The following is a 25,208-nucleotide window of genomic DNA, read 5'->3' as shown; positions in this document are numbered from 1 at the left end:
GATCCAGCTGAACAAAGAGTATCAGCACCAAGGATCACAGCAGACAAGTCAGGGATAAAGTTATGAAAAAGTTTAAAGCAAGGTTAGATTATAAAATACTATCTCAATCTGAGGATATCTGGAATACCACTCTACATTTCATCATCTGAAAATGGTAAGGTAAAACTGCAAAACTAGTCCACCAAAACAGACAGGCCAGGCAAGACGAGCATTAATCAAAGAGGCCCAGGGTAACTCTGGAGGAGCTGCAGATATCCATAGCTCAGGAGGGAGAATCTGCTTTACAAAAAGTATCTACTTTGTGTTGCTCTATCACCTTTAAGCTATGTTATTACTTGACGCATTGAACAGGGCGCGAGTGTGCACGCGCTAACAGTGACGCGATCGCGCTGTTCCCGCTCCTGCATGAGGGACCTTCGCGCTGTCACGCCTGGTCGTGCACCTCCGAATTTTTGTAAATAGTCTTCCCTTATTTTTGTAAAGAAACCATACGCAGCGTTGTCTGTTCAAAATGAACGACGTTGAGGGTTCAAACATTTCACGCACAAATTAATCACTTCTTCATGAACACAAGGAAGGGAGTAACATCACAGAAAAACAACAAAGGAAGAAAGGTAAGAGAAATGCAAGATAAAAAGTTAGATTGACAAGCTTTTTTTATTAAGAGTCCAAAATTGTATCTAGAAACAGTTTTAGATACTTTACAAAGAGGTCAAAAAGCAGTTTTCTCGTCATTGTTTTACTCTTATGAATCTGAAACTTTGCAAGAAACAGAACATTGATTAGAAATGTTTTCAATAGGTTATGCAGCCATTTTTGGTGTTAAGTGAAGCGCTTCTCTCTTTTTCACTGGTTATCTAGCATACTGACTAGTCATAGGTACCGAACTCGGTACTTTTATAGGTACCAATCGAATTCTGTTCATACTACCGTTTCACGTTAACCTAAACACATCATCATGACAATGAGGGAATGTAAGAGTGGACGATTTTCCATGCTGGACATAAACACAGCATTGCACATACTAAAGTATAATGACGTCAGCAGACGCTGGTATCAACAAAGCATGGCTGATAGAAAGCACTCGAAAGTATGTTTCTTCTTTTCAAAATGCGATGCAGATTACGCTCGCTGCAATATTTGTAATGGGAAGTGCAGGACCAGCAGCGGGAATTCTTCTAATCTGAGGAAGCACCTGGTTGAACACAAGATTTTTCTCAAGGCTGAAAAGTGCACAGTTTTCATCAGCCTCAGGTCTACGGCTACAACTCCTGCATTCGGCACCATTAGGACGCCTGCATCCGTTAGCGACTCGTCATCTGCAGCCAGCAACATGGGAGGAGAAATGTTTGAAAAACTGGGATGTTACAATACAAACAGCTGGATGTTGCTTTGATATATTCATTATATACTAAGAAGTAAATATATTTGTTAATTTAATTTTTTTTAGATTTTATATTAAACAAATTTACATTTATAACCACACAAAAAACACACATAGGTACCGAAAACTGGTACCGCTGAGTACCGGTATCGATTCGCAGGTACTGGGCATCGGTACTGTATCGGTTCAAATGTGAAAGGTATCCATCCCTAATACTGACCCCTGTGTTTTCGGAGAATACTGCAGCAACGTCAGCGAGAAGAATAAACACATACAGCGCTTGTTCGGGCTTGCGGGCCCTCAGCAGAGCCCTGTGCGACATCCTGAAGCGCAACAATAACTGAGCCTTTAGTCCCAATAAAACACACTGAGGTTTGTGGCTCTAATTAAACAAATGTCTGCAAGGCCTTTTTATGTTTTGTGTATTTTTTTTTATTATCCATTCATCTTTTTTTACCTTGAATATTATGAAAAAGCTGCAGCATTGGAGCAACGATATTTAATATAGCTGCAAACATTTTAGGTGTCACTGTTAATTCTTGCATAGCCTTCTATCGGTCCCGTTCAAATACGAATAGCAAATGGCATTCATCTAACCTGTAGACTCCAACCGTTTCCTTAGAGGAGGCTTTCAGCTGCTTGAACCTCGCAGCAAGCGGCAGCTCCATGGAGGCCCGCCTGAAATGGCAGCAGGAGAAAGAAATATTTAAGTAGCATCACTACAAGTTCCACATTCACATCGCCAAGCTAAATTACTCCAGTGACTTACCTTGCTGTCCTGAGCTGCCCTTCCTCTTCATCTTCCTCCTGTGGCCGGTACTCGGGGGGCTGGCGATGTTTTGAGGCCAAGAAATTGAACATGTCAAACATGGACCTCCTGGTGGGTGAGTAGCACCACAGTATTGAAGTGTTAGTGGAGAGACTGGCAACATGGACAGTATAAAGTGTATATTAGGTCACAGTGTTGAAGTAGAGGTTGGAACAGGTCAGTTTCTGATTTACTTTAGACTCTTTTTGATATTTATACACCTGGGCAAAAGTTTATGGTGCCCTTAAAGCACAGGACTAAAAAACTCCACCTTAACTAACTAGAATATCTGGAAAAAGTGGATATCTGTGCAGGGAGATGTCCAGTCTTGGAGTACATTTCACACCCAAACATTTTAAAATGTGAGCGTGCACAGCAGTCCCCTCTCTAACCTGTGATGGATTTCTGCGCGAGCTGAGCCGTGGGGGTTGAGAGGAGGGTCGTTGGTTTCCTCTGGCTTGTGGAAGCGAAACCGGTAGCTTCGGCAGTTTCTGGATCCGTACAGCTGCTCCAGCAAAAAGACCACAGCTTCATGGACGACACCCAGCATCCTGAGTCCGTTCACACCTGGGAGTAACACAGAAATACTCTTACAGTAACGCGACAGCCTTCGGGCTGAGGGAGGCAAATGTGTAATGAATCTGTGCCTTCTAGAGCAGATCTGAAACATTCTGAAGGGTTTTGTGTTGTCGTTACCTTCGAAAGAAAGCTCTTTGAGTTGTGCATTGGAGCGAGCTTCCTTCACCTTATCAGTCAGGGACTTCCAGGCCTCTGTAGAAAGAGTCAGTGATATATGATAAGTGTAAAAGCAAAATGTCCTAAAGGGGTAGTTTATTGCATATTTTTAAAAGGACATTTATCACAGTTATAGCCGTTTTATACAGCGATACCCATGCATGTAACCTTTTATTTGTGTGTCATTCACATACACACTATTGCATGTGTCTGCACTTAAAACCAATTTACATCCACTGCATCAAGGTACGGTTGGGCTCTTTTGGCTGACCTTCAATACTCTCACAGCGAATGTGGAAGCCATCCTCACTGTAGATTTCAAAGATGATGCCCTTTTTGGGTTTGCCATCTAAGCCAGAATCTGTGCTGTTGCCATCCTCATCGGGTGGTGAAGCTGCTGGGAACGTCCCTGCTTCTCCAGCTGCAGGTGGTTTGTTTTTTCCCACTATTTTTCCTGACATAGCATGTCCATCAGATGTCTTCTTTTTACCAAAAACGCTGGAAATATAGAAATAAAGTGTTAGACCTATATTTTAGAATTAGTTTTGCAATGTGTGACCAATAGCAATTCTCCTTACTTCTTGTTGGAGGTCTTCTCTGGAGGCTTGCCGGTGTCCATCGGTTCAGGAGAGTTCATCCCCTTTGAGCTGCATGAACAAATGATGGAAAAATTTTAAAAAGTCATGTAGTGATTTTCTTTTAATTTGCACAAATATTGCACAAAAGTAGTCATCTGAATAAAAATACAGTGCCTTGCAAACCCTTGAACTTTTTCACATTTATGTCATGCTATACGACTGCAACAGGACTTTTTATGGCTTTCTTTCAACAAAGGCCTTCCCTTTGTCAAGCTTCCATAAAGGCCAGATTTGTGAAGTTGTAAAACTAATAGTTGTCTTTTCAACATATTCTTCCACCTGAGCTGTGCCTCTCTGCAGCTCCTACAGTTACCATGGGGCTCTTTGGCTGCTTCTCTGATCAATGCAAAACTTTGGTGACTTCACAGAACAGCCGTATTTATACTGAGATTAAATTACACACAGAAATGTCTCTATTTACTACTTCGGTGAATTCTAATGCCAGTTGATTACATTTAATTTCATGTAGGGGTTTCAGAGGTAAGGGGTCAAAATACAGATGCACCAAACACTTTTCACATTTGTATTTGTAAACACTGTAGAGTTTTCCTTCCACCTCACAGATCTGTGTTACTTTGTGTTGGTCAATGACATAAAATCCCCCTAAATACATATGAACTCAAGGCATTGGGAACAAGACTTGAGACAAAAATAAGAACAGCCCACCTTGGGTTTGAAGATGGCAGCTGCTTTCCAGGGTTGCTGTGGTATTCATTTGTCTGAAAGGCCTTTAGCTTCTTCCCGCTGGTGATGTCTGGACTCTGTCTGCTCCTCTTCACTTTCTTTTTGCCTTTTTCAGTACCTGAAACTGTGCTTGACGCTGCTGTCGGTTTCTGATCTGACAATTTGGAAATGGGATTTGTTCTGCTACTCTGGGAATGCAAAGAGGTCCGTTTTTGTGTGAAAACTCCAACAACGCGTCCTTTGGTGGGGCTCAGATGGGTGGATGGACTGGGAGTTAAAGCAGCGTTAAGGTTGGAATTGGAGTCCGCGGTCTGTACTCTGCTCACAGACTGAGGCTGATGCTGTAGGTGGACGGTACCGCTTTCTGTTTCTCCAAGTGGCTTGACAGCCATGCTGGTCGGCAGGACGCAGATGCTGCTGGCGATGGAGGTCTGAACAGGGGAGGTGAGCTGTGACACGAGGGAAGCTCCCCCCGCTGGCTGGAGGACCATCGGCTGATCCGACAGTCCCAAACCATGTGGATTTGCTTTAAAAAGGAGGTTGCTGATTGGGCCTGCGATCTCTGCAGAACTCAGCACGGGGGTGGATAGAGACACTGATCCTGATGCAAGAAGCCCAGCAGAACCACTGGGTGGGACCGAGACCACATTCAACACCGACTGGCTGGTGCTGAGACCGGCGACTGAGCAAGGTAGGATATGAGTTGAGGAATCATGACTCAGGATGCCGGTCTGAGCAGGACCAGGAATTCTCTGTTGTATGAGAGTGGTGGGATCCAAGTACATGACCCCACCCGATTTTGGCCTCTTGATAATATTTGGGACTTTGCGCTTAGAAGCTGTGAAGGTGCTTAGCTCGACCAGTCCGCCAGGTTGTCCCGGGATGCTCGCAGTAATCTGCTGGGAAGACAGGTTAATCAGAGTCATGTTGGGAGGGCCCACTTCAGACGGGGCCAGAGTGGGCTGGCTGCGACAGCGAGCTGGTTTCTTGTTTTTCCTTGGCAGACGAGAGATAGGCCTCTTCTTGCCATGAGAGGAGTCAAGGACAGCAGGGGAGGAAGTTAGGGAGGAGTGACTGGAGACTATGGCGACGTTGGGACCAAGCTCATGAGGTCGACCTGCCTCCGAGACCAAAATCTGGGACTGGTCAGAAGGCTGGGAGGGCAAACCGATGAGCAGGCCTGAGGTGGTGCTGGGTATTCCCGTTTGGAATCCTGCCTGTGTGGATCCGGTGAACGTGTGAATCTGAGAGGGGTGAGGTATGGTGCCGAGGACTTTGCCACCAGCAGGGAAAATGGTCTGAGCCGGAGATAAACCAGTATTTAAGCCTCTGGTGATCGTCATGGGGCTCAGCACGGCAGAAGAGGTAGCTTCCATCACTCCTGTTGCACTGATCTTCTGGGTGACGCCATTTGGCATTGTATGAATAAAATAGAGAGGCTGTAAATGCTGATTGAACACAATGACCTTATCAGGGCCCGGTTTGATGACTGCTGGGCTGGAGACCTGAGCCTGGGAAGGTCCTGGACCAGGAACTGGACTGGGACTACCTGCAGCAGCAGCTGCTGCAAGATATTTCTGACCCTGAAGAGGCATTGAAGGTGAACTTGGCAAACCAGATGCGCCAGAACTCCTGCTTACATCCTGGTTATTTGAAGTTTCAACCCCCTGACCCATAGCAGGGCTGGAAATAAACTGCTCTGGAGTCATATGATCCTCTGCACCCTGTGTGTCCCTGTTTCCCAAAGCTGCACCATCATGCTGATTGTCAGACGGTGACGCAACGGGCCCAGATGCTTTCTTATTGCGGCTCTTTTCCCCACTGATGTTTTCCGGGTCAGAGTTCAAGCCCAGGATAGTGCTGTCTGAGGTATTTGAGATGAGGCCAGTGGCCGAGTGGTTCTGGCTCGTGCTGACAGAAGGGCTGCGTGTCGTCAGAACAGAGAGGTCTGAGGGTAGCTCGAGAGGAAGATATGGTTCTTCAACTGATATGGAGCTGTTAACACTGGCCTCCACCACCCCTCCGCTTTCAGCGCTGGCTAGCGGCTGAGGGAAGTCTTCAAACAGAATGTTTTTGCGTCTGTTTAGGTCATAGGTCTCGTCCAGCAGCAGTTCAGAGGACGACGGCTCGGACTGCTGACCCAGAGTCGGCAGCGACATGGAAGGCGTGTTCAATACAAACTCCATGATATCTGATGGTAAAATATTCCCGCATTCATCGCTGTTGTTGTTGTCGGAGTCTGATTTTAGCAGGTCTGTGCTGAGGGAGAGCTGGGCCTCGAGAGGATCCTGGCCCTGGCTCTGTGGCTGGGATTTGACCCCACCACCAAGAGGAAGACAGTTTTCCTTCTGGTTCTTTCTGCTTTCTCGTGGGTTCCCGCTTCCTGTTCCGCCGCTGCTGTTGTCGGCCTCCTTGCTCGAATCATGGGAGTCGCCTTTGTCTGCGTGCCTTTCTCTGCCTCTCCTCTTTGGGGTACTCTTCTGCGGGGTGGAGGAGGAGGTGGTTGTTGTGGTGGTGGTGCTGGTGGTGCAGACACTAGTGTCACTCTCTGACCCGTCGTCAACGCCGTCAACCTGGCCAATTTGCTGTTTGCCCAAGGTCCTGTTAAACACAACGTATGCAATATGTAAGATTATAGCAAGCATAGAAAAAACTAGAGATGCACCAAGGAATCAGACGATTTCAGGCTTCACAAGCCCTGACGGGTGATTGGCTAGTCAGAGGATTCAAATCTGATATTTTACACTCAAGAGCTGTGTTTTTAAATGGGAATCAGCATTTTCAACAGACTTTGGTTCTTTAAGGCTGTGAATGAGCGAAAGAGAGCAAAACCACCAGCAGATAATAGGAAGGCTAAATGAAGTACAGCAAAACTGCTCTGTTTTATACTTTTGAGGTTTGGTATTAGCCTTTGCGAAATCTCAGAATTAAAGTAGGGTTTGGCATTTTCTAAAAGGACACCCAGACTGCCGTTGTACTAACTGTGACCACAGTAAGTGCTAATATGTAAAACATGCTGGGGTTGAAAATGTATTAGTTAAGGCAAGGGACTATTAACTATAAAGAAAACATACTCAAGAACTGATGCTAGTTATGCTACTTTGGCTAATTATGCTAATGCTAATATACATAAGTTGATGAACTTCCTTTTGTTTTGAAGTGTTTAGGAAAACCTGTTAAACTGCAGAACTATATTATAGACTGCTCTCTCTCACACAGTGTGACATCACCTCTAATTTATGATCACAAAAAAAGAAGAAACTGAATAATCATTAAGACATTTACCTGTTCAATTCTAAAAGCATTTTGTCGTTATTTATAGTTATTAAAGAGAAATCAGAATCGTCTGTAATTGGTTTCTACATTACAAAATCAGGAACTGGAACTGGCCACAAAATCTGATTGGTGCATCTCTATAAAAAAAACAAATAACTAACTAAATAAATGTATAAAAAAAAACAGTGTACTAACAAAGTACTCAGCATGTCCTCTTCAGTTTTTCCCTGAGCCCTTTGCTGCTGCTGTTCCTCATCTTTCAGAAAGCGCTGAAGATGGGATCCCCTTCCCAAACAATCGTCCAACCCCTCTATAGGCGGAAGGCCGTCGCCAGGGTTGATAATTGTCCGAGTGAAGTTGTAATAGTAAGAGTCTTTACCCCTGTTCTTCATTGCACCATCTTCATCCTCGCCACTGTCTGCAGATGAAGACGAGGTGCTCATATCATCTGCTCCATCCACCTGACCCTCTGCCGACTTCTTCCGTCCGCTGGTCCTCCTCTTAACCACAGCTCCAGCTCCGTCACCGCTGCCATAGAAGGGAATGTCCTCCTCGCCATACGAGCGAACGCCATAAAACGGAGTGAGGCCGAAGAACATGTTAGAACGTGCGCGGGCGCTGCGCCGTGGATAACGCCTCTTGGCTGACCCTGATCCATCGCTGTCGTCTTCGTGATGCTTGTCCTCTACGCCTCTGTCGTGGTCGTCCTCTGGGCCTTCGCCCAGGTCCTCCTCTGCACACTGAGAGAGGAGGCTGTGGTGGTCTCTGAGCCTGTGGCGCGGACGGTTTTTGCGCAAGTTGTCTTCCTCCGTCTGAATCTGGGTGTCAGACTCGGAGCTGTCGCTGCTGCTGGCAGAGGGTGAGGAGAACAGAGGTGAGGGGGCGGAGCGATGGGTCCCCTGTCCAGCAGGGGAGACTGTGGAAGAGGTGCTTGTGGAGCTGCACAATTGCCTTCCATTAGGGTCAGATTTTATTTCCGTCTTGAGTGGAGTGTGAGAAGAGGGTTTTACTGATCGCTTCTTCTCTCTGTAGGATATTGACAGTTGGTTAGTTGTCTGTTTGGTGTGAGACTGAGTTGAGCTCACCTCGCCTTTCTCTGGAGCTGAACTGATCTGCTGCAACTGCTGGAAGCTTTCTGGATTGCCACTGTACTTCCTCTCTGGACAGAGATAATTGTCTCTGCTCTTCGCTGACAACCTTTCCTCTCCCTGGTTCAGCTGCTTCTCCCCCTGAAGCTTCCCTTGGGCTTTGGTGCTGTTTCCGAGCACAGGGGTTTTGCTGTTATAAGAGCTGGAGTTTGGAGCATGGGTGTTAGAGCTGCCTGTGGTTTTTGCATTGTTGTTGAGAAGTGGAGCTTTGTTGCTGCTGCTGTTCTGATGGGTCTTCTCTTTGTCTCGGTCTTTGGACGCATCTCTGCTGCCTGTTGATTTGACTTTGCGGTGCTTGTCTTTGGCAGCTAAACCTGCAGCTGGGGAGGTTAGGTGCAGGGAGCTTCGTTTACCAACATCGTCCTCCACTGATGTCCGTGATGAAAAAAGAGACTTTCCAGCCTGACCTGAAGAGTAATCATTTGATTTCAGTGTACTGGACTTCTGTGGGGAGCCAGATTTCCCTACGATAGATTGCTTATGGAGTGGAGACGCTGTGATATTCCCAGTGGCGCTGTTACTCTCCTTTCCTGAGCTGGGCTTGTCCGAGGATTGGAGGATGTTGGAGGGTGGATTGGGTCGGTGACGAGACAACAAACTTAGACCTTCATGGTCTTTGCTTCCATGTTTCACCTGCTTCTCAACCTGTTTGGTGCCTCCACTCCTCTGCTGACCTGAGAGAGCAGCAGTCCCCACTGGAGGGGAAGAATGTCCTGAGCCCACAGGTGCCAATCTCGGACTCTTGCTCTCGCTTCCGGACCGCTTGGATTGACTGCCGGCATTGCTGTCTTTCCCTGAGCCAGAGTCTCTGTTTCGCTCTGCGCTTCTATAGCTGGAGTCTTTAGAGGAAGGTCTACCCTTGTCAGAATCCCTGCTTGATGGTCTATCCTTTTCTTGGCCAAGGTCTTTACCTGCTTCCCTGCTGTGCTGTCTGTATTTCTCAGAGTCCTTTTGTCCAGCATCTCTGCTGAGAGACCGAGATTTGTCAGTGCCCTTGCAGTTAGGATTTTTGGAAGATGTCTTGCTCTTATCTGTTTCTCTATTACTGGAATCTCTGTTTGCATGTCTCCCCTTTTCAGAATCTCTTGAGGAGTCTCTGCTCAGTGGTCTTGCAGTCTCAGATTCTTTCAGACCCGAGTCTGAGCCTAAGACTCTTTTCTTTTCTGGCTCTTTGGCTGATATGTCACCCTTATCTAAGTCTATTTGTACATGTTCCCTGGGTGATCTGCTTTTTTCCGACTCCTTAGATGCTTGGTCTCGACTTGACGTCCTTCCCTTGTCTGCATCTGTCAGACCTTGTTCTCTTGCTGATTGCAGCCTGTTTCCATCTGTGGTAAAGGCTCTACCCCTGTCCCCATCTCTTTGAATTGGATTCTTCTTTGAGTCTTTGATGAGGTGTTTGGATTTTTCAGGGTCTCTGGCCGGAGAGGGGATGAGAAGAGGAGGTGAGGTGAGAGGTCGAGACAAATTCTGAAGTGGGGAGGTCACACTTCTCTGTCTGTTCAGCTGGTGGGGAGGAGGAGAAGGGGAAGGGGAGCTGTGACGTCGGGAGTCAATATTGCGAATGCTCGGGTTCTCCATTGAATCTCCCACAGCCTGGCTTTGGGGCAGCGAGATTCTTTCTAAAATGAAAGAAATGAAAACCGATTCATTCAGTTTTACAAAATATTCATAGTAATATGGAAGCCTTAATTTTAATAAACGTTCTAACACAACAAGATGGTCGTTGGTACCTGGAGAAGACACTTGTTTGGAGTCCATGGAGCGCTGACAGGGGGGGTAGCTAGGATGTCTGTTTCTGGTGTAAACCCTGAGCTTCGGGGTATTTGCAGGACAGAGGTTTTCAGAGCGTCTTGGTGACTCAAATGGATCAGGAAAGTCTAGAAATGAAAAACAAAAGAAAACACAAAAATATGTTGAATGCTAAAATTACTGTTAAAAATACAAAACTTCAGAGAAATGGCAAATAAAAAAATTCCAATAAAAAACCCTCAAGTCCTCTGGTGATTGTCTTGATTATGCACACTCCTGCAATATGAGATATCATACATTTTTAAATACAAGAAGACTTTTGGAGGACATAACTTGCATAATGCTATGTAAGTAGACCTACCTATTGTTCAAGCTTGCCACTCACAAAAAACACCTAGAATGTTATAAAAAAAAAGAGATACCCACAACGAGGAACTTATATGTGGACCGTACATTTATACCTAAGTGCAAATTAGAGAGACTAATGAACCCAACCTGCATGCAAGACGCACTACATGCAGAAAGACCCTAGGCCAGGATTGAAACTCAAGACCTTCTTGCTGCAAGGCAACACTGCTACCAACTGCATTACCATTTAGCCCACATTTGCCTTTCAATAAAATAAAAATAAATTTCTGCTGTTTATTTGTCTCACTTCAGAAATAGAGAGAGTAAGTTCTTACCTGTTATAGGAGGTGGGCTGTGTGCAATTGTGCGATTTTCCTCAGGACCCATCACGCTCTTCATATCAGACTCTGCCACTGGAGGATGACACACCAATATCCTGCAGGTATACACGCAACGCTTTCGAGCGTCTAAAGTGCTCCAGTATACCCTTGAACACCTGAGGAAAATAAATTGTGTTTAGTTTGATGAGCAATATTAATTAGCAATATCAATCTCCTCAGTTGCTGCAGTTTCGTTCTGTCCCTCAATGATAATATTGAGAACAACATTTAGATCAAAAACTCTTACTGGTATCCAACAGGGAAGAGCTTGCGTTTGCAGTCTGAGAGTTCAGTTAGTATTCCCAAACAATCAATCGCCATGGAGCCTGCAGTGACAGTGTTTGGGTCAACATTCAACACACAGTGGAAATAAAGTTCAAGATAAGAAATTAGGCTTTAAAAATCAATATTGAGCAGAAGTAAATCACCTATTATTATGTGGACATTTTCAGGCTCCAACCCTGCCAGCCACTTCTTCCTGAGACTAATCCCTTCCAGATCCACCAGGATCCTGCGGGTCACCTCAAATCTTGTCACCACCTTGTAGGAAAGACACAAACATAAATATATTAGGTGAGGGGTAAACATGATACAGGGTGTCGTTGAAAGGTTTAGCATGCAATTATATTCAACTCCTGAGAATCTTTACTTTGGTTGAGCCACATTTCAATTAATGTACAGCTCTGAGTCTTTTAGGTATGTCTCTCTTTACCAACTTGGCACATTTAGACACTTATATGCAATATGTGTTTTGTCCATTCTTCTCAAGCTTACGCCAGGCTCACACTGATCGCGGTGCGGTTCCGGTGCAGCTGCGGTGCGGGCGCTGCAAGGAACCCAAATCATTAAAAACAATGTGTACACTCACATCAGCCACGGTGCCGTGTGGCTCAACGAACAGTTTCCGCAAGAAGGAAGTTTGAATTTTACCAGCCAAACAGGAAGCTGGACAGGAAAGAGTTCTGGTGAATTTCATAATAAAATCAACTCACCAATATACGCTTACTTGACTAGTGTAAACAAAATGACAACAAAATGGAAAAACGAGGGAACAAGGCACTATTTGAGGATGAAAAAGAATAGTTATGCACACTGATAATGAGTTTTGCTATAAAAAATGAAATCCATAACTGTTTTTACTCATTTAGATGCATAGCAATAGAAAGGAGCAGACAGGGATTTTCCTCTCGTGTTTTTCCTAGATGCTCCGAGAAATGAATTTTACTTCATAACCGGTGACACAGGGTCAAAATACAGCCAAATACGGGCTTTGTTTATGAGAGACTTGCTAAATGTTTGGGGTAGTTCTCACGTGAACTCCCAGAAAGCACGTGAACCCATGTAAACTTCTGGTCTCGAGAGCGCCGTTTCTGCAGCCAGAGCTGGGCCGGGCTTTCTGCAGCATGACCGCACCGCATCTGCACAGTGTTCAGTGTGAGCACGATGTTTGTCAGACTGGATGCAGTGTGTCTGTGAACAGCAGTTTTTAACTCTTGCCACCAATTCTCAATTGCATTCAAGTCTGGACTTTGACTTGGCCATTCTAACATATAAATAAATTTGGATCTAAAACATGCAGGAAGGTGAATTAATAGGTTTTCTTCCAGGATTGTCTTTTTCTAGCACCATCCATCTTCCTATCAACACTGAACAGCTTACTTGTCCCTGTTGAAAAGCTTCCCTACAGCATGATGTTTCACAGTAGAGGTGGTGTATTCAGGGTAATGGGCATTATTATTGTTTTCTGCCTAATATTGCCGTTTCTATGTATGCCAAAAAATTCTTCTTCTTAGCTGTGGATCTCTGTAGCTCCTCTAAGGTTAATAGAGGCCCCTTGGCGGCTTTTCTGATTAATGCTCTCCTTGGCCTGGCTATCTGTTCGGGTAGACAGCCATATTTTGGTAAGTTTGCAGCTGTGCAATAGTCCTTCAGGTTTCAAGTGGACTGAACCCTGTAAAACGTTCAAATCTTGAGAAATTGTTTTATAACGTAACTCTGCTGGACAATTCTCCACAACTGTCGCCCTGACCTTTCTCCAGTGATAATTGGTGTTCATGATACCGTTTGTTTACTAATCCTCTCTAACAAACATCTGATGCCTTCACAGAACAGCTGGATTTATGCTGAGATAAATTTACACACTGGTGGACTCTACTAATTAGGTAGTTTCTAAAAGCAGTTGGTTTTACTGGATTTTATCTAAGGGTATAAGAGTAAAAGGGAATGACTCAAGTGCATGTGACACATCAGATTTTAATTAGCAAACAAATTAGAAAACCAGGTGAAATGTTGTGTTGCTCTACCACATAAAACCCCAATACAATACTTTGATTTTGTTGTGGTTGTAGTTTAAAGAAAAGTTAAAAAAGAAGTCCATACCTCTCCTTTGATGAGGTCCCTGTGCTTCGGACAGTAGACTTTCCTGTCTTCCAGAAACACGCAGTGGAACTGCCGGGCACACATGAAGTGGTAGTAACTGTTGCAGGAGGTGAGGCAGCAGCCTACAGTGGCCCCTGCCCTTTCACACCTTTCACAGTTCTGAACACAAAGTACAGCAGGTTGCTGAGGTCCGCGGAATAAACGCACATTAAAAAGAGCGATCACTTAGATAAAGCGTCTCACCGTTTGCCTTCCCCTGAGAACAGCCGTGTGAACATTTTTCAAAGCGCCGTCGTCGTCTTCAAACACCTCAGCAGACCAAAGAGCACAGTTCACGTGGGCCCACTCATTCTGGCCGATGTACAGCAGCCTGCCGCAGTCCTAAGACAGAAAGAAATTTTTCTAAGGGATAAAGACTCAGCCCTTTGGATGTTGTGAAGTGAGTTACGATGGTTAGGGACTTACATTAGTGTTCTGGTCTCCATAATGAAGGCACAGAACACACTGCCTGTTATCAGTGACGCCTGGAGGAGGAGGAGGAGGGAGTTCAGGGGTGTCCTCGTTGTCTGAGGAGAAAATAAAGTCTAAAATCAAAGGAAAATGGATGCACATCAGCCTCTGTGTATGTATTTGGTGTCTGTTAGTTGTTGTTTGGCTTACCTGGCAGGAGTTTAGGTGGTGGAGGTAGTGAAGGAGGTAGTGAAGGAGGTAGTGGAGGAGGTGAAGCTGGTGAATCAAGTTCTCCAGGGTTCTTGAGCTGCGGAGCTGGGATGATCTTTTTCATGAAATGGGGATGCACGGCACGGCAAAGCTCCTGTCTCTCCTGCCACTGGGCGTAGTTGTGGTCCAGGGACGGAGGAAGGACAGCGTTGGGTAGAAGCCCACTGCTGGTGAACAACACCAGACAGAAACATCTTTGTGTGACAAATATCACTTACAGTTTTAAAGCTGGGAAGGCTGGGTCTGTAATAATTAAACCGCCCCAGTACAAGCAGAGATAAAATCCTTTGAAAATATTTATGAATCATTGAACAGCCTTTTAATTACAGGAAAAGCTGGGAAGTGATTCACTAAACATTTAAATATATGCCGTTTTAAAGTAGATAAAATTGGGTTTCCATCACTAAGGTACATCGATTATTCCAGGATGTTTCGTTCAATAAATCGAAGGTAGGGTTAATGTGTGAGAACACATGTTCTAAAGCAAAACCCTGTGATGTGTTGAAATCTTATCAACACTAGTATACAGAGTAGGCCTCTGTTTGGCTGACGAAAGCACCCTGACAAAACAGTGCATGGACAGATAACGTGATGGAGTGACCAAGGGAAACAGATTCCAGTACAATAGCAACAGAACCCTGTGGTACTGAGGATTTTGGGCTACGTAAACCAAAAACTCCTTAGTCTTTCCAAAGTTGGACATCAAACATCAAAGAAGCATCCATGTGAAGTCAAGGTTTTTTATCGTAACAAGACAAACAAGCAGTGCTAATCACTTTCCATCAAGCTTTGTTTTTTCTTCCCCATAGAAAGTACCCCTGGCTCAATGCTGCTGTGCTTATCCACATATATTTGCTGAAGGAAGCCAATGGCAAAGCTGTCATCTCCGTATACTCTCTTTGGGTTTCCTTTACCATAGAAAGTATTCCTGGCTCTCTGCTTCTTTGTTGATCTCTGTCTCTGTCCGCACTCCTGGCTTAGTGCCTTTATGTTTAGCTGTGTCTCGTTCTGGGACAAAACCACTGACAAAATTATTGCAGCCATTGAGTCAGAGTTCTTTCTTTGCTTTTCCTTGACATGAAGAGTACCCCTGGCTCAACACTTCTGTGTTTAGCTGTGTCTCCTTCATAAGCAGACTTTTTGTCTGGGTTATTGCTGCACTTACTATGTGAACTTGTTTCTCTTCTCTGTAGAAAACAGCAGCTTCTCACCACTGTTGCCACTTAATAGCTAACTGTGAACCCGGTTGCATTTAATAATCAAAAGAACATGTCTGTATTGTAACTATGATTGAACTGAACTGTATGTAAATGGACATGAACTTGATCCGTTTGTTTTGTAAAGTACCTTGAGATATTTGTTCTTTGGTAATAAGGCTAAAAGGTGTGTATAAACAAATATCTAGTACTGAAATACAGATCTAGAGGAAAAACACTAATACAGAACCGCATCCAAGGAGTCTTTCTCAGACATGTTTCTATCACGCTGAGCAATGCTGATGATCTTAACTTTCAAGCCTCAGAGGTCAGCAGAGGAACAAATCCTCCCAGTGACAGCCCCATGATATGCTGGGTGGATCACTGGAGTATACACGACAGCTGAAATGATACGTAACGCAACAGTCCAAGCTGACAAGTAAACCACAAAAACGTATCAAAGGGCCTTCCAGAGAAATCCGACACTGTTACGGTTTGCCTGCCACAAAGCCAGGAGGCAAGTAGATTAAATGATGTGAGAAAGCTGACAACTAAATCTAACAGACTGGCTGGGTGAGCTAGCGAGACCTGCTGAATGAAACTAGCAGGAAAAATCCCAGCATGCAAAAAAAATAAAACAGAACAAAAGAGGACAAAGAATTATGATAGAGTGCAGATAATATGTATAATATTTAAAAACTGTCAGGAGGAAAGTTAGAAGAAAACCACTGGATAATTCCATCATCACTTGTTTTATTAGATGTTAAGAAAGTCTGTTTGGGCTTTTAGTTATAAAACTGATCAACACAAATTTTCTTTTACCACTTAAATGATTTTTCATATCATTTTCACTTCTTTATGGTTCACTCAAAAATCAAAATGATTATTCAGCACTTTTTTTAACCCACATTTATTCCTCATTTCAGTAATTGCAGAGCAGCGCTCCTTCCAAATTTCTCAAAGGTTTTTGGAAGGGCTCGGATTACAGCAGTATTACTGATCAAACCTTCTGCTTCTCTGTAATTACAAACAGAAGTGGGACTACAGGTTTAAGAAACGATAGCACATCAAACATTTGTTAATATCACTGAGATGGAAAGCACTGACTGCCAGGGGCTTTTGCTTAAAATACAGACTTCCAGACTTTATTCCTATTAGTGTAAGCTTTCATTTGACTCGTTATAAAGGAATGTTTTTCCTGATTTCTTTTCTGTGTTTCCAGTTTTAGCTCAGTACGACATGTTCCCATCTCAAATAACCTCCGAGACAAATGACAGTCTATATAGTACGTTAGCAAGACAGGACAAATGCCAAACTATATTTACTCATTATTGTGTTTGCTTCAATGGGATTAGGAACTCACTTGGCAGAGACTTTTTGCCTTTCCCACAGCCTGGATTCTTTCACTTTGAACCATGGGAACATTCGGTCCATTTGCTGAAAGGGAAAACAGACAGTGAAGTTCACACATCAGTACAGACCCGTAATGCTGGGGGGAAGATGATGTTTGACCACACTGATCCTTTAAATCACAATACTAACGCTTGACTAGATAATGATCGTCCTAGTCAAAGCATGCAGGAAATACCTTTTAAAGTTAAAGTATGTGTGAACTATTTTTCCTTGTTTGAGATACGTTTGCTACGGTTGCAGCAGTGTTGCCACACTTGAGTTAGTTTAGGATTCGTACCCGAACGAAGAAAGATTTCACCATGCTGTTCGCTTTCCTGCTCTCAGGCTGGCCTCCGTCGCTGTTGAATGCTGTCTGAATGATTCGCACGACGTCGTCGCTGAACTCCACCTGGCAGACAGAGGATAAAAACACAAGCATGACTGTAAAAGCTACTGGCCTCTGAGGAACACTAATAAAGAAGGAATGACCAGATCCATATGTACATCCCAGTGATACTAGAGGCAACTACTTTTGTTGATATCTTCCCAAAAGTATTTTATAGCTCTTTTCCCTCTTGTTGATCCGTCGTACTTTATAACTGCAGCTTTGCAATCATTTTAGGTCTCATTTCCCTGGTTAAAAACCAATAAGTGTGTGAGATCAATAAAATAAAACAGCTTTGATAGGGCACATATAACTTCTGTAGTAACAAAGACATTCATTACGGAAATGTCTGCACCATCATCAACTCTGCGATTTTGGTAAATACACAAAAATGTTTCAAAGCAAGAAAATTTAAAAGATTTGAAGGCTTTATGGCTGCCACATAATCAATCACGCTAGCATCATATAAATGAGCAACCAGATCACTGTCAAATACGCTGTGGTGAAAACGTTTTTAAAAGCTACCATGGTCTAAAATATGGGAGTACTTCAGGGTTGGACGCTCTCCAAGGGTTCATGTTTGAGCGCTTGATAAGCCGACAGAAAAGACAAAGTCAATGTCGGGGATTTTTGTAGCTGTTGAATGTGCTCTGTGAGGTTTGACAGCTTGTATGTCTGCTACATTTTCCATGTTACACATGTTTGGAAAACATGTCGACCCACGTTTAAGAGATCTGCGTCTGTGTGTGTTAATGTAGAGAATTAATCTAGCTGACCATATCCATTTTATGTTCACCCATTTTAATAACATTTGCTTGTGTAGATATTCAAGTGTTACTGTTAAATTTTATAGTCTTGGACTTATGCCTGAAACGAGCACCATTTTTCCCCATTTAATCTGATCATATTCAACATATTCGGCTTGAGTCAATAAAAGCAGAATAAAATACAGTTTTATTTTTGTCACTCAATCAGATTATAAAATGAAATCCAATCGTAATGGAGTAAGCAAGTTGAAGCATTTATTAAGCAGGGTTGTTGTTTATACCTCGGCATGCTTATTGTAGCCTCTCTATTACACGGTAGATGTCAATACAGAGAAAATAAAACCACCACACAGCAGGAAACCCATTCCCAGAAGAGTCAAACAACAAGGATGTTCCTCATTCCTGAACGTTTCAACACATCTGTGTAGTCCTGGTATTACAATTGCAGTAGTTCATAAAAACAATGTTGACAGCAAATGTATTCCCACTTTACCAACCCACATTAAATATAAATGTATATTAACCCCCTCTGATTAAAAAGCAGCAGACTCCTAATATGGTCCCTTGAAACCGGGCCTAGACCCACTTTGCTACAAAAGCAGAGATAACATACTTACCAATGAGTTATAAGCGCCCTGATTCATCTTTTTCTCAACAGACTCAAGGTCTGGAGGGGAGTCACCGAGAGGGGTTGGGGGAACTTCTGTAAGGACCGGAGGATCCGGGCCCTCCGGGGAACGTCGGGATGGAAGACTCTCCTCCGTTTCTGGATTTAGCTCTGGAGGCTTCACCGCCTGTCGCATAATTAAAGCAACTGTCACCAAGAGTTCATAAGGCTTCCTTAATATACATCAAAATTTACTCACATATGTTAACACCGTCAAAAGGTTTGGTTTGTGTGTCTCACCTGTCTGTAGCGTAGCAGGTGAGTCGATGTGCGCGAGTTCAGCAGTGCATTGAGAACATTGCGAATGCAGCCTTGAAGCTCCCTCTTCAGCGCCGTCCTCCACTCGGCCGGCAGGCGCTCAGTGCATTTGGTACACGTGTAGGCAACGCTCTGTGGCAGCTTGGACAGCAGCTCGGACGTTTCATCTGAGGGACAGAGAAACAGCTGGTGTGTCACTCGGTTTACTGTCCATCAGCGTCCAATCATGGCTGCCTGTCACGGCTGAGACACCGACGGTCCTTAATAATACGATCTCTACATGGCTTCTTACTTACCCGTAAGATTCTCACACTTGGCATGAACCCATTTCTGGCAGCGACTACACTCTATCTTCTTGCTGTCACAGTCGTCGTCATCAAAGCACTTATCACACAGTGGGCAGAAGTTCCCTGCAGTAAAAGATTACAACCAGCTAAAAATATGTTTTGACAACATCACATCTACAACACTTCCCACACCTATTAGAACCAGTGGAATCTGAGAATACTGTAGTTGCAAAATAATGCCAATTTTGGCCTTTTTCTGTAACATTTCACAAGATTGCAGCATAGGCCGAGATCTTAGATCAATTCTCTTTGCACAACCTCCTTAGATCATCCAGAGTCCTGGATTCTCTTGTCTTCAGCTCACCCTGCAGGTTTAATACAGGATTTATGTCTGATTTACAAGTAAGAAGGTTGATTTTCTGCCTTGTGAAACTTTTTTTTGTTACTTTTGGATCACTATCTGTCAGGATCTGGGTTGTGTTTGTGCTTGCCACATGTGTTTTGTTTCAGACTGTGCTGGAGCTCTCAGGTGTGCTGGGTGACAGGTGCGACTTGTTCCATTGATTACTATGAGGAGTACTTAAGCAGGAGGCTGCCAGCACTTCAATGCAAGAGTGTTTTGCCACCAGTGGTACAAACTCGAGCCACACTAAGTTTATGCTTCGTTCTTCGACCTTCGTTTAACTTTGTTTTTGCTTCTCTGCAGTTTCTGGACTTCGTTTCTGGAAGTTATTCTGGATGATCAAGCCTATCCTGTCATCTGCCTTTGTTTGGATTCGTATCAAGCTGGCAGCTTCCTGTCCTCTCCGTCTCCTGAGCCAAGCCACAAGCGTACCCTGTCCACCCTCCAACGTAAACCACCGCATATCGAACTTGGGGGGGGGTTGCTTCAGTGTTCTTTCGTGTTTAAATCGATCCTCCCACTCTTTCCCCCATGATACTGTAAAGATTTCATATATTATTGGATTACTGACCGGCAAAGCTTTGCAGTGGGCTGAAGCCCGGTTCCCTGATTGCAGGGAGTTTGGTTGTACTTTTCGATGACTTTGTTAAAGAATTTAGAAAGACTTTTTCGCCTGTACTAGACAAATCCAGTGCTGACCGACAGTTGAGGGCCTTAAAGTAACGTCACAGACCCATATTCAATTGAAATCCGTACATTGGCAGCTACATCTGACTGGAATAATGAAGCTCTAAAAACTACTATTTTGCATGCCTTAGACGATCCACTGAAGGATGAATTAACTATGGTCGAGGAGCCTCCTACCTTAGATGAGGTTATTTCATTAGCAACCAGGATAAACAACAGAATAAGAGAAAGAAGGAGAGCCCAAGCAGAAAGGACTTATTACCATCCCCAGTTAAGGAGTAATCCTCCACCCGTTGTAAAGGCCTCACCCCAGCAATCAGTTACAGAACCCGAGCCCATGCTGTTAGGAGGTACTCGTTTATCTTTTGAGGAAAGACAGAAGTGCAGAGTATCAAAGCAGTGTTTTTACTGTGGGTCCGCAGATCATTTCGTAGCAACCTGTCCTGCCTGTCCCGGCCCGTTAAAAGACAGGGTCCACCGGCTTTGAAGGGGGGGTTGGTGGACCAAGCCCAAAATTGCAAAGCCCCCAGATTCAGCTTGCCTGCTACTCTTTTAGTTGGTCAAGCAGGGGAAGCCATGGCGGGCCATAGCGGCAAAAGCTGTACACCCGACGAGAAATACAAAATTTCACGTCCTGAGCAGAAGTCAATGGAGGACTATATAAATGATTCCTTATCAGAAGGTATTATTCGGCCTTCCTCATCACAACTAGGGGCGGGTTTCTTTTTTGTAGGGAAGAAGGATGGTTCTTTGCATCCTTGTATAGACTATAGGGGCCTAAACCAGATCACTATTAAGAATAAGTATCCACTTCCCCTCATCACCTCTGCCTTTGAACCCATTTATGGTGCCACAGTCTTTTCTAAGTTAGATCTTCGTAACGCTTACCACTTGGTCAGGTTCCGCCAGGGGGATGAGTGGAAGACGGCATTTAAGACGCCGTTGGGTCACTTCGAGTATTCAGTCATGCCTTTTGGACTATGTAATGCTCCTGCGGTTTTTCAAGCCTTGGTCAACGACGTTCTCAGGGATTTTTTTGAACATTTTTGTCTTCGTATACTTGTATGACATTTGGTTTACTCTAAGAATATACAGAAGCATTGCAAACACGTTCACCAAGTTCTTCAACGCCTTCTGGAGGACCGCCTGTTCGTAAAAGCAGAGAAGTGTGAGTTTCACCAGTCGTCAGTCACCTTCCTGGGCTACATCCTTGAGGGTGGACAGGTATGTTCCGATCCAGAAAAAATAAGAGCTGTACTAGAATGGCCGGAGCCAGACTCACGCAAGTCTTTGCAGCGTTTTTTGGGATTTGCCCATTTTTACAGACGTTTCATCAAGGACTATAGCCTCATTGCTGCACCTCTAACTGTTCTGACTTCTTCTAAGATCTTTTTTTCCTGGACATCCAAAGCCGAAGCAGCTTTTTGTACTCTCAAGGAGAAGTTCTCACGTGCCCCCATCTTGGTCCATTCGGCTCCTCAAGACAGTTTATCCTGGAAGTCGACGCCTCAGATATCGGGGTCGGAGCGAGGCTGTCACAAAACTCTGAAGATGGGAGACTTCATCCAGAACATCCTTTCTTTTCTCACAGGTTCAGCAATACTGAAAGAAATTATGACGTGGGTAACAGAGAACTGCTGGGAATAAAATTGGCCCTTGAGGAGTGGCGCCACTGGCTTGAGGGGGCCAAACATCCCATCCAAGTCTGGACTGATCACAAGAATTTGGCTTACCTACAGTCGGCCAAAAGGCTAAACTCACGTCAATCTCGCTGGTCCTTATTTTTCTCTCGTTTCGACTTGTGTATTTCTTTCAGGCCCGGACCAAAGAATATTAAGCCTGATGCCCTCTCCAGACAACTCGCCACAGACGATTCAGTGAGGGAACCCGCACCCATCATACAGCCCAGTTGGACGGTCGGGGCACTCAGATGGGAGATTGAGGACACGGTGTTAAGGGCTCAACAACAGGAACCTGATCCTGGCAATGGGCCACCTAACCGTGTTTACGTCCCATCAACAGTACGAGCTCGATTAATTAATTGGCTACACACAGCTAGGTTTTCGGCTCATCCAGGTGTTAGTAGAACCATTGCATTGATCCAAAGGAGGTTTTGGTGGCCTACATTACATAAAGATGTGAAGGAATTTGTTCAGTCTTGTGTTACCTGTGCTAGGAATAAGTCTTGTAACCAGTCCCCTGCAGGTCTTCCCCGAGCATCCCAAATCATCCCTGATCTCACATAGCTCTGGATTTTGTTACTGGTCTTCCCCTCTCCTCAGGTATGACAACTATTCTCACTATTGTGGACTGTTTTTCTAAAGCTTGCCATGTCATCCCTCTCAGAAAACTTCCTTCAGCCCTTCAAACCGCCAAACTCCTCACTAAACACATTTTTCATCTCCATGGAATCCCACAGGACATCTTGTCTGACCGAGGTCCACAGTTTATTTTGCAGGTTTGGAAACAGTTTTGTTTAGCTCTCGGAGCCAGAGTTTCATTGACTTCAGGCTACCACCCAGTCTAATGGTCAGACCGAAAGGCTAAATCAGCAGCTAGAATCAACCCTACGTTGTCTCACGTCCACTAACCCTTCTGACTGGTGTGCATATCTACCCTGGGTAGAATATGCTCTAAATTCACACATCTCCTCTGCCACTGGACGTTCGCCTTTTGAGGCCTCACTGGGCTATCAGCCACCCCTGTTTGCTGCTGATGAGAAAGAAATCACTGTGTCTTCTATCCACCAACATGTCCGCCGCTGTAAGGTCATTTGGAACTCGACCGTCCAGAGCCTCAATCGAACTGCTGATCAAAACAAGCGTTTTGCTGATTGCAAACGCAGACCTGCACCGGAGTATCAGCCTGGACAAAAGGTTTGGTTATCGGCATGTGATGTGCCCTTTAAGTCTATGTCTAGGAAGCTTTCGCCTCGTTTCATTGGTCCCTATGAGATCGAGACGGTAATCAATCCGTCTGCTGTTCGTCTTCGCCTACCTGAAAAATCTTCGTATCCATCCTACCTTCCATGTCTCCAAGATCAAACCGGACTTCGTTTCTGGAGGTTATTGTGGATGATCAAGCCTATCTTCGTTCTGAGGATTCCTATCCTGTAATCTGCCCTTGTTTGGATTCGTATCAAGCTGGCAGCTTCCTGTCCTCTCCGTCTCTTGAGCCAAGCCACAAGCAGCTGCTATTTGAACTCTCTACGGATATCCCTGCTTAAGACCTGGATCCTGAGTCTCATTCCCCCTGGCGATCTGACCACCATAACCCAGGAAGCCAATCTCAGATTAATGATAATTATTTGTTCTTAGTTTCATCTTACCTTCCATCCATTCTCTTCACTTCTCTCCCTACAGTGAGATTTTCGTCCGTTTCGTTCCTGATAACATCACCAATAAAACAGTCTTATTTTACTTCCTCCTCCCGCGTGTTCTCTGTGTGTGGGTCAGAGCTATTTCGAACACAATGACACTATAGTGCTGAAAGACCCTTTTTCAGTTTACTGGTAGAATCCACAAAAGGTTTATTTTAATGGGCTGGTATTTCAACAAGTCTATGTACTCTAAGAAAGTTCCCACCCCTTTGAATGACAAACCAGCCTACAGCATCACAGGTTCTCCACCATACGTAGTAGTGGGAATGAGGAGCTTTTCCATTTATACATCCCTTGTTCTTGCCAAACCCCTCTGAAGTGTCTGGTGCAAAAAGGTTCAGCCTTCTCCTCTGACCACTACACATGGTTCCATTTAAAGTCCCAGTAGTGTTGTCAAACTCCACATGGTTTGTTATGAAGACAAGAAGCTATTCTTTTCTGTAGTTCTCTAATGTTTTTTTTGTTTTTTTTTTACTTTTTCAATATTGCTTTGACTAGACATGGGCAGGTTTAGCTAAGAAGCTATTTTCAACATCTGCCTTATTTGAATGGAATGTTCTCACGTCTTTCTAATTTCGAATGGTAGCTCAGAGAAACAGGCCTGTGTGGTGTCATATTTTCATTCCATCACAAGAAGTCATCAATTCCTGATTAAAGGTCCTTAGACTCTGAAAAACTTAAAAACATAAAGAAAAATAAACTTCAGTTTCATTTATTTTAAAGAGATTGTTAGGGATGCTAGTAAGCATGTAACCGCATGTAAACAAACATTTTTGTCAAATTTTGTGGTATTTCTTTCCCACTCAATAAATGTACTCAAATAAATGGATGGATTTTCCTTTATTTTAATGGTGAGATTTTGCTACTGCAATAAACGAGGATTTATTTCAAGGATTTTTACCAGGGGTGCCAGGACATATGAAGGGTGCTGTAATCTGAAGCGTTAAATTAACTAGAGGTATTCATTTCTTTCATATCCACACCTTTAGTATAGGAAAGCGTAGTAGTGATGAACAGGGAAAGCACTTTGACCTCCCTCACCTTTAGAAAATAGTTTGGCACAGTCGTAACACATGGAGAAATCATGTGACCACTGGGCATCCCAGGACTTCCCAGGTTTCGTGGCTCCACAACTCTTGCAGCGCACACACTTGGTACAAATCTGAGAATGAAAAGCACATGAGCATAAAGACTTAAGCGCTTCAGTAACAACTGTAAATGGTGTGAAACTGGAAGCGTGATGGGAAGGAAAATGTTTTGATAGACACTAGCTACGAAGGGTCAACTGGATGTGAGTAGCACAAGACAAGAAATGAACAAACGAGGAGGAAAAAGAGGGGAAAAAATGTGAAATTTGCTCAGAAAGGGATGGGAGCACAGAGAAGATGCTGATCCATACCCAGACTCTCTTCTTCTTGGTGGGTCTGTTGGGGTAGTTGGGACCCAGGCACTCCGGGTGATAGCTGTTACGGCACTTATCACACTCTAGCAGCTGCTGCTATAGTGCGAAAGGCCAAAAGGAAGATGACAAAAAT

The 25,208-nt window shown here is 44.2% G+C and overlaps 1 protein-coding gene across 2 annotated transcripts in view; it reads right to left on the bottom strand.

Annotated features, from left to right (window-relative positions):
* Positions 1 to 25,208, bottom strand: part of kmt2a (lysine (K)-specific methyltransferase 2A) — a 53,684-nt gene that overhangs the window by 5,750 nt on the left and 22,726 nt on the right. Inside the window, exons 10-32 of one of the 2 annotated variants that reach the window (XM_047391139.1) lie at positions 25,073 to 25,171; positions 24,715 to 24,835; positions 19,214 to 19,327; positions 18,900 to 19,084; positions 18,610 to 18,786; positions 17,139 to 17,249; positions 16,812 to 16,885; positions 14,193 to 14,419; positions 13,998 to 14,098; positions 13,776 to 13,913; positions 13,533 to 13,691; positions 11,582 to 11,693; positions 11,401 to 11,479; positions 11,109 to 11,269; positions 10,407 to 10,553; positions 7,721 to 10,295; positions 4,232 to 6,850; positions 3,506 to 3,574; positions 3,199 to 3,425; positions 2,889 to 2,963; positions 2,585 to 2,759; positions 2,154 to 2,261; positions 1,982 to 2,062 (exon numbers count right to left, since the gene is read on the bottom strand). In XM_047391139.1, coding sequence (XP_047247095.1) covers positions 1,982 to 2,062; positions 2,154 to 2,261; positions 2,585 to 2,759; positions 2,889 to 2,963; positions 3,199 to 3,425; positions 3,506 to 3,574; positions 4,232 to 6,850; positions 7,721 to 10,295; positions 10,407 to 10,553; positions 11,109 to 11,269; positions 11,401 to 11,479; positions 11,582 to 11,693; positions 13,533 to 13,691; positions 13,776 to 13,913; positions 13,998 to 14,098; positions 14,193 to 14,419; positions 16,812 to 16,885; positions 17,139 to 17,249; positions 18,610 to 18,786; positions 18,900 to 19,084; positions 19,214 to 19,327; positions 24,715 to 24,835; positions 25,073 to 25,171 — 7,934 coding nt within the window. The remainder of the gene's footprint in view (positions 1 to 1,981; positions 2,063 to 2,153; positions 2,262 to 2,584; positions 2,760 to 2,888; positions 2,964 to 3,198; positions 3,426 to 3,505; positions 3,575 to 4,231; positions 6,851 to 7,720; positions 10,296 to 10,406; positions 10,554 to 11,108; positions 11,270 to 11,400; positions 11,480 to 11,581; positions 11,694 to 13,532; positions 13,692 to 13,775; positions 13,914 to 13,997; positions 14,099 to 14,192; positions 14,420 to 16,811; positions 16,886 to 17,138; positions 17,250 to 18,609; positions 18,787 to 18,899; positions 19,085 to 19,213; positions 19,328 to 24,714; positions 24,836 to 25,072; positions 25,172 to 25,208) is intronic. The other variant, XM_047391140.1, reaches the window with a different exon arrangement.

Source organism: Girardinichthys multiradiatus, chromosome 18 (genome assembly GCF_021462225.1).
Source record: "Girardinichthys multiradiatus isolate DD_20200921_A chromosome 18, DD_fGirMul_XY1, whole genome shotgun sequence".
Classification (NCBI taxonomy): Eukaryota; Metazoa; Chordata; class Actinopteri; order Cyprinodontiformes; family Goodeidae; genus Girardinichthys; species Girardinichthys multiradiatus.
Note: the sequence above shows the minus strand (reverse complement) of the source record. Positions and strands in the feature narration are given on the sequence as shown.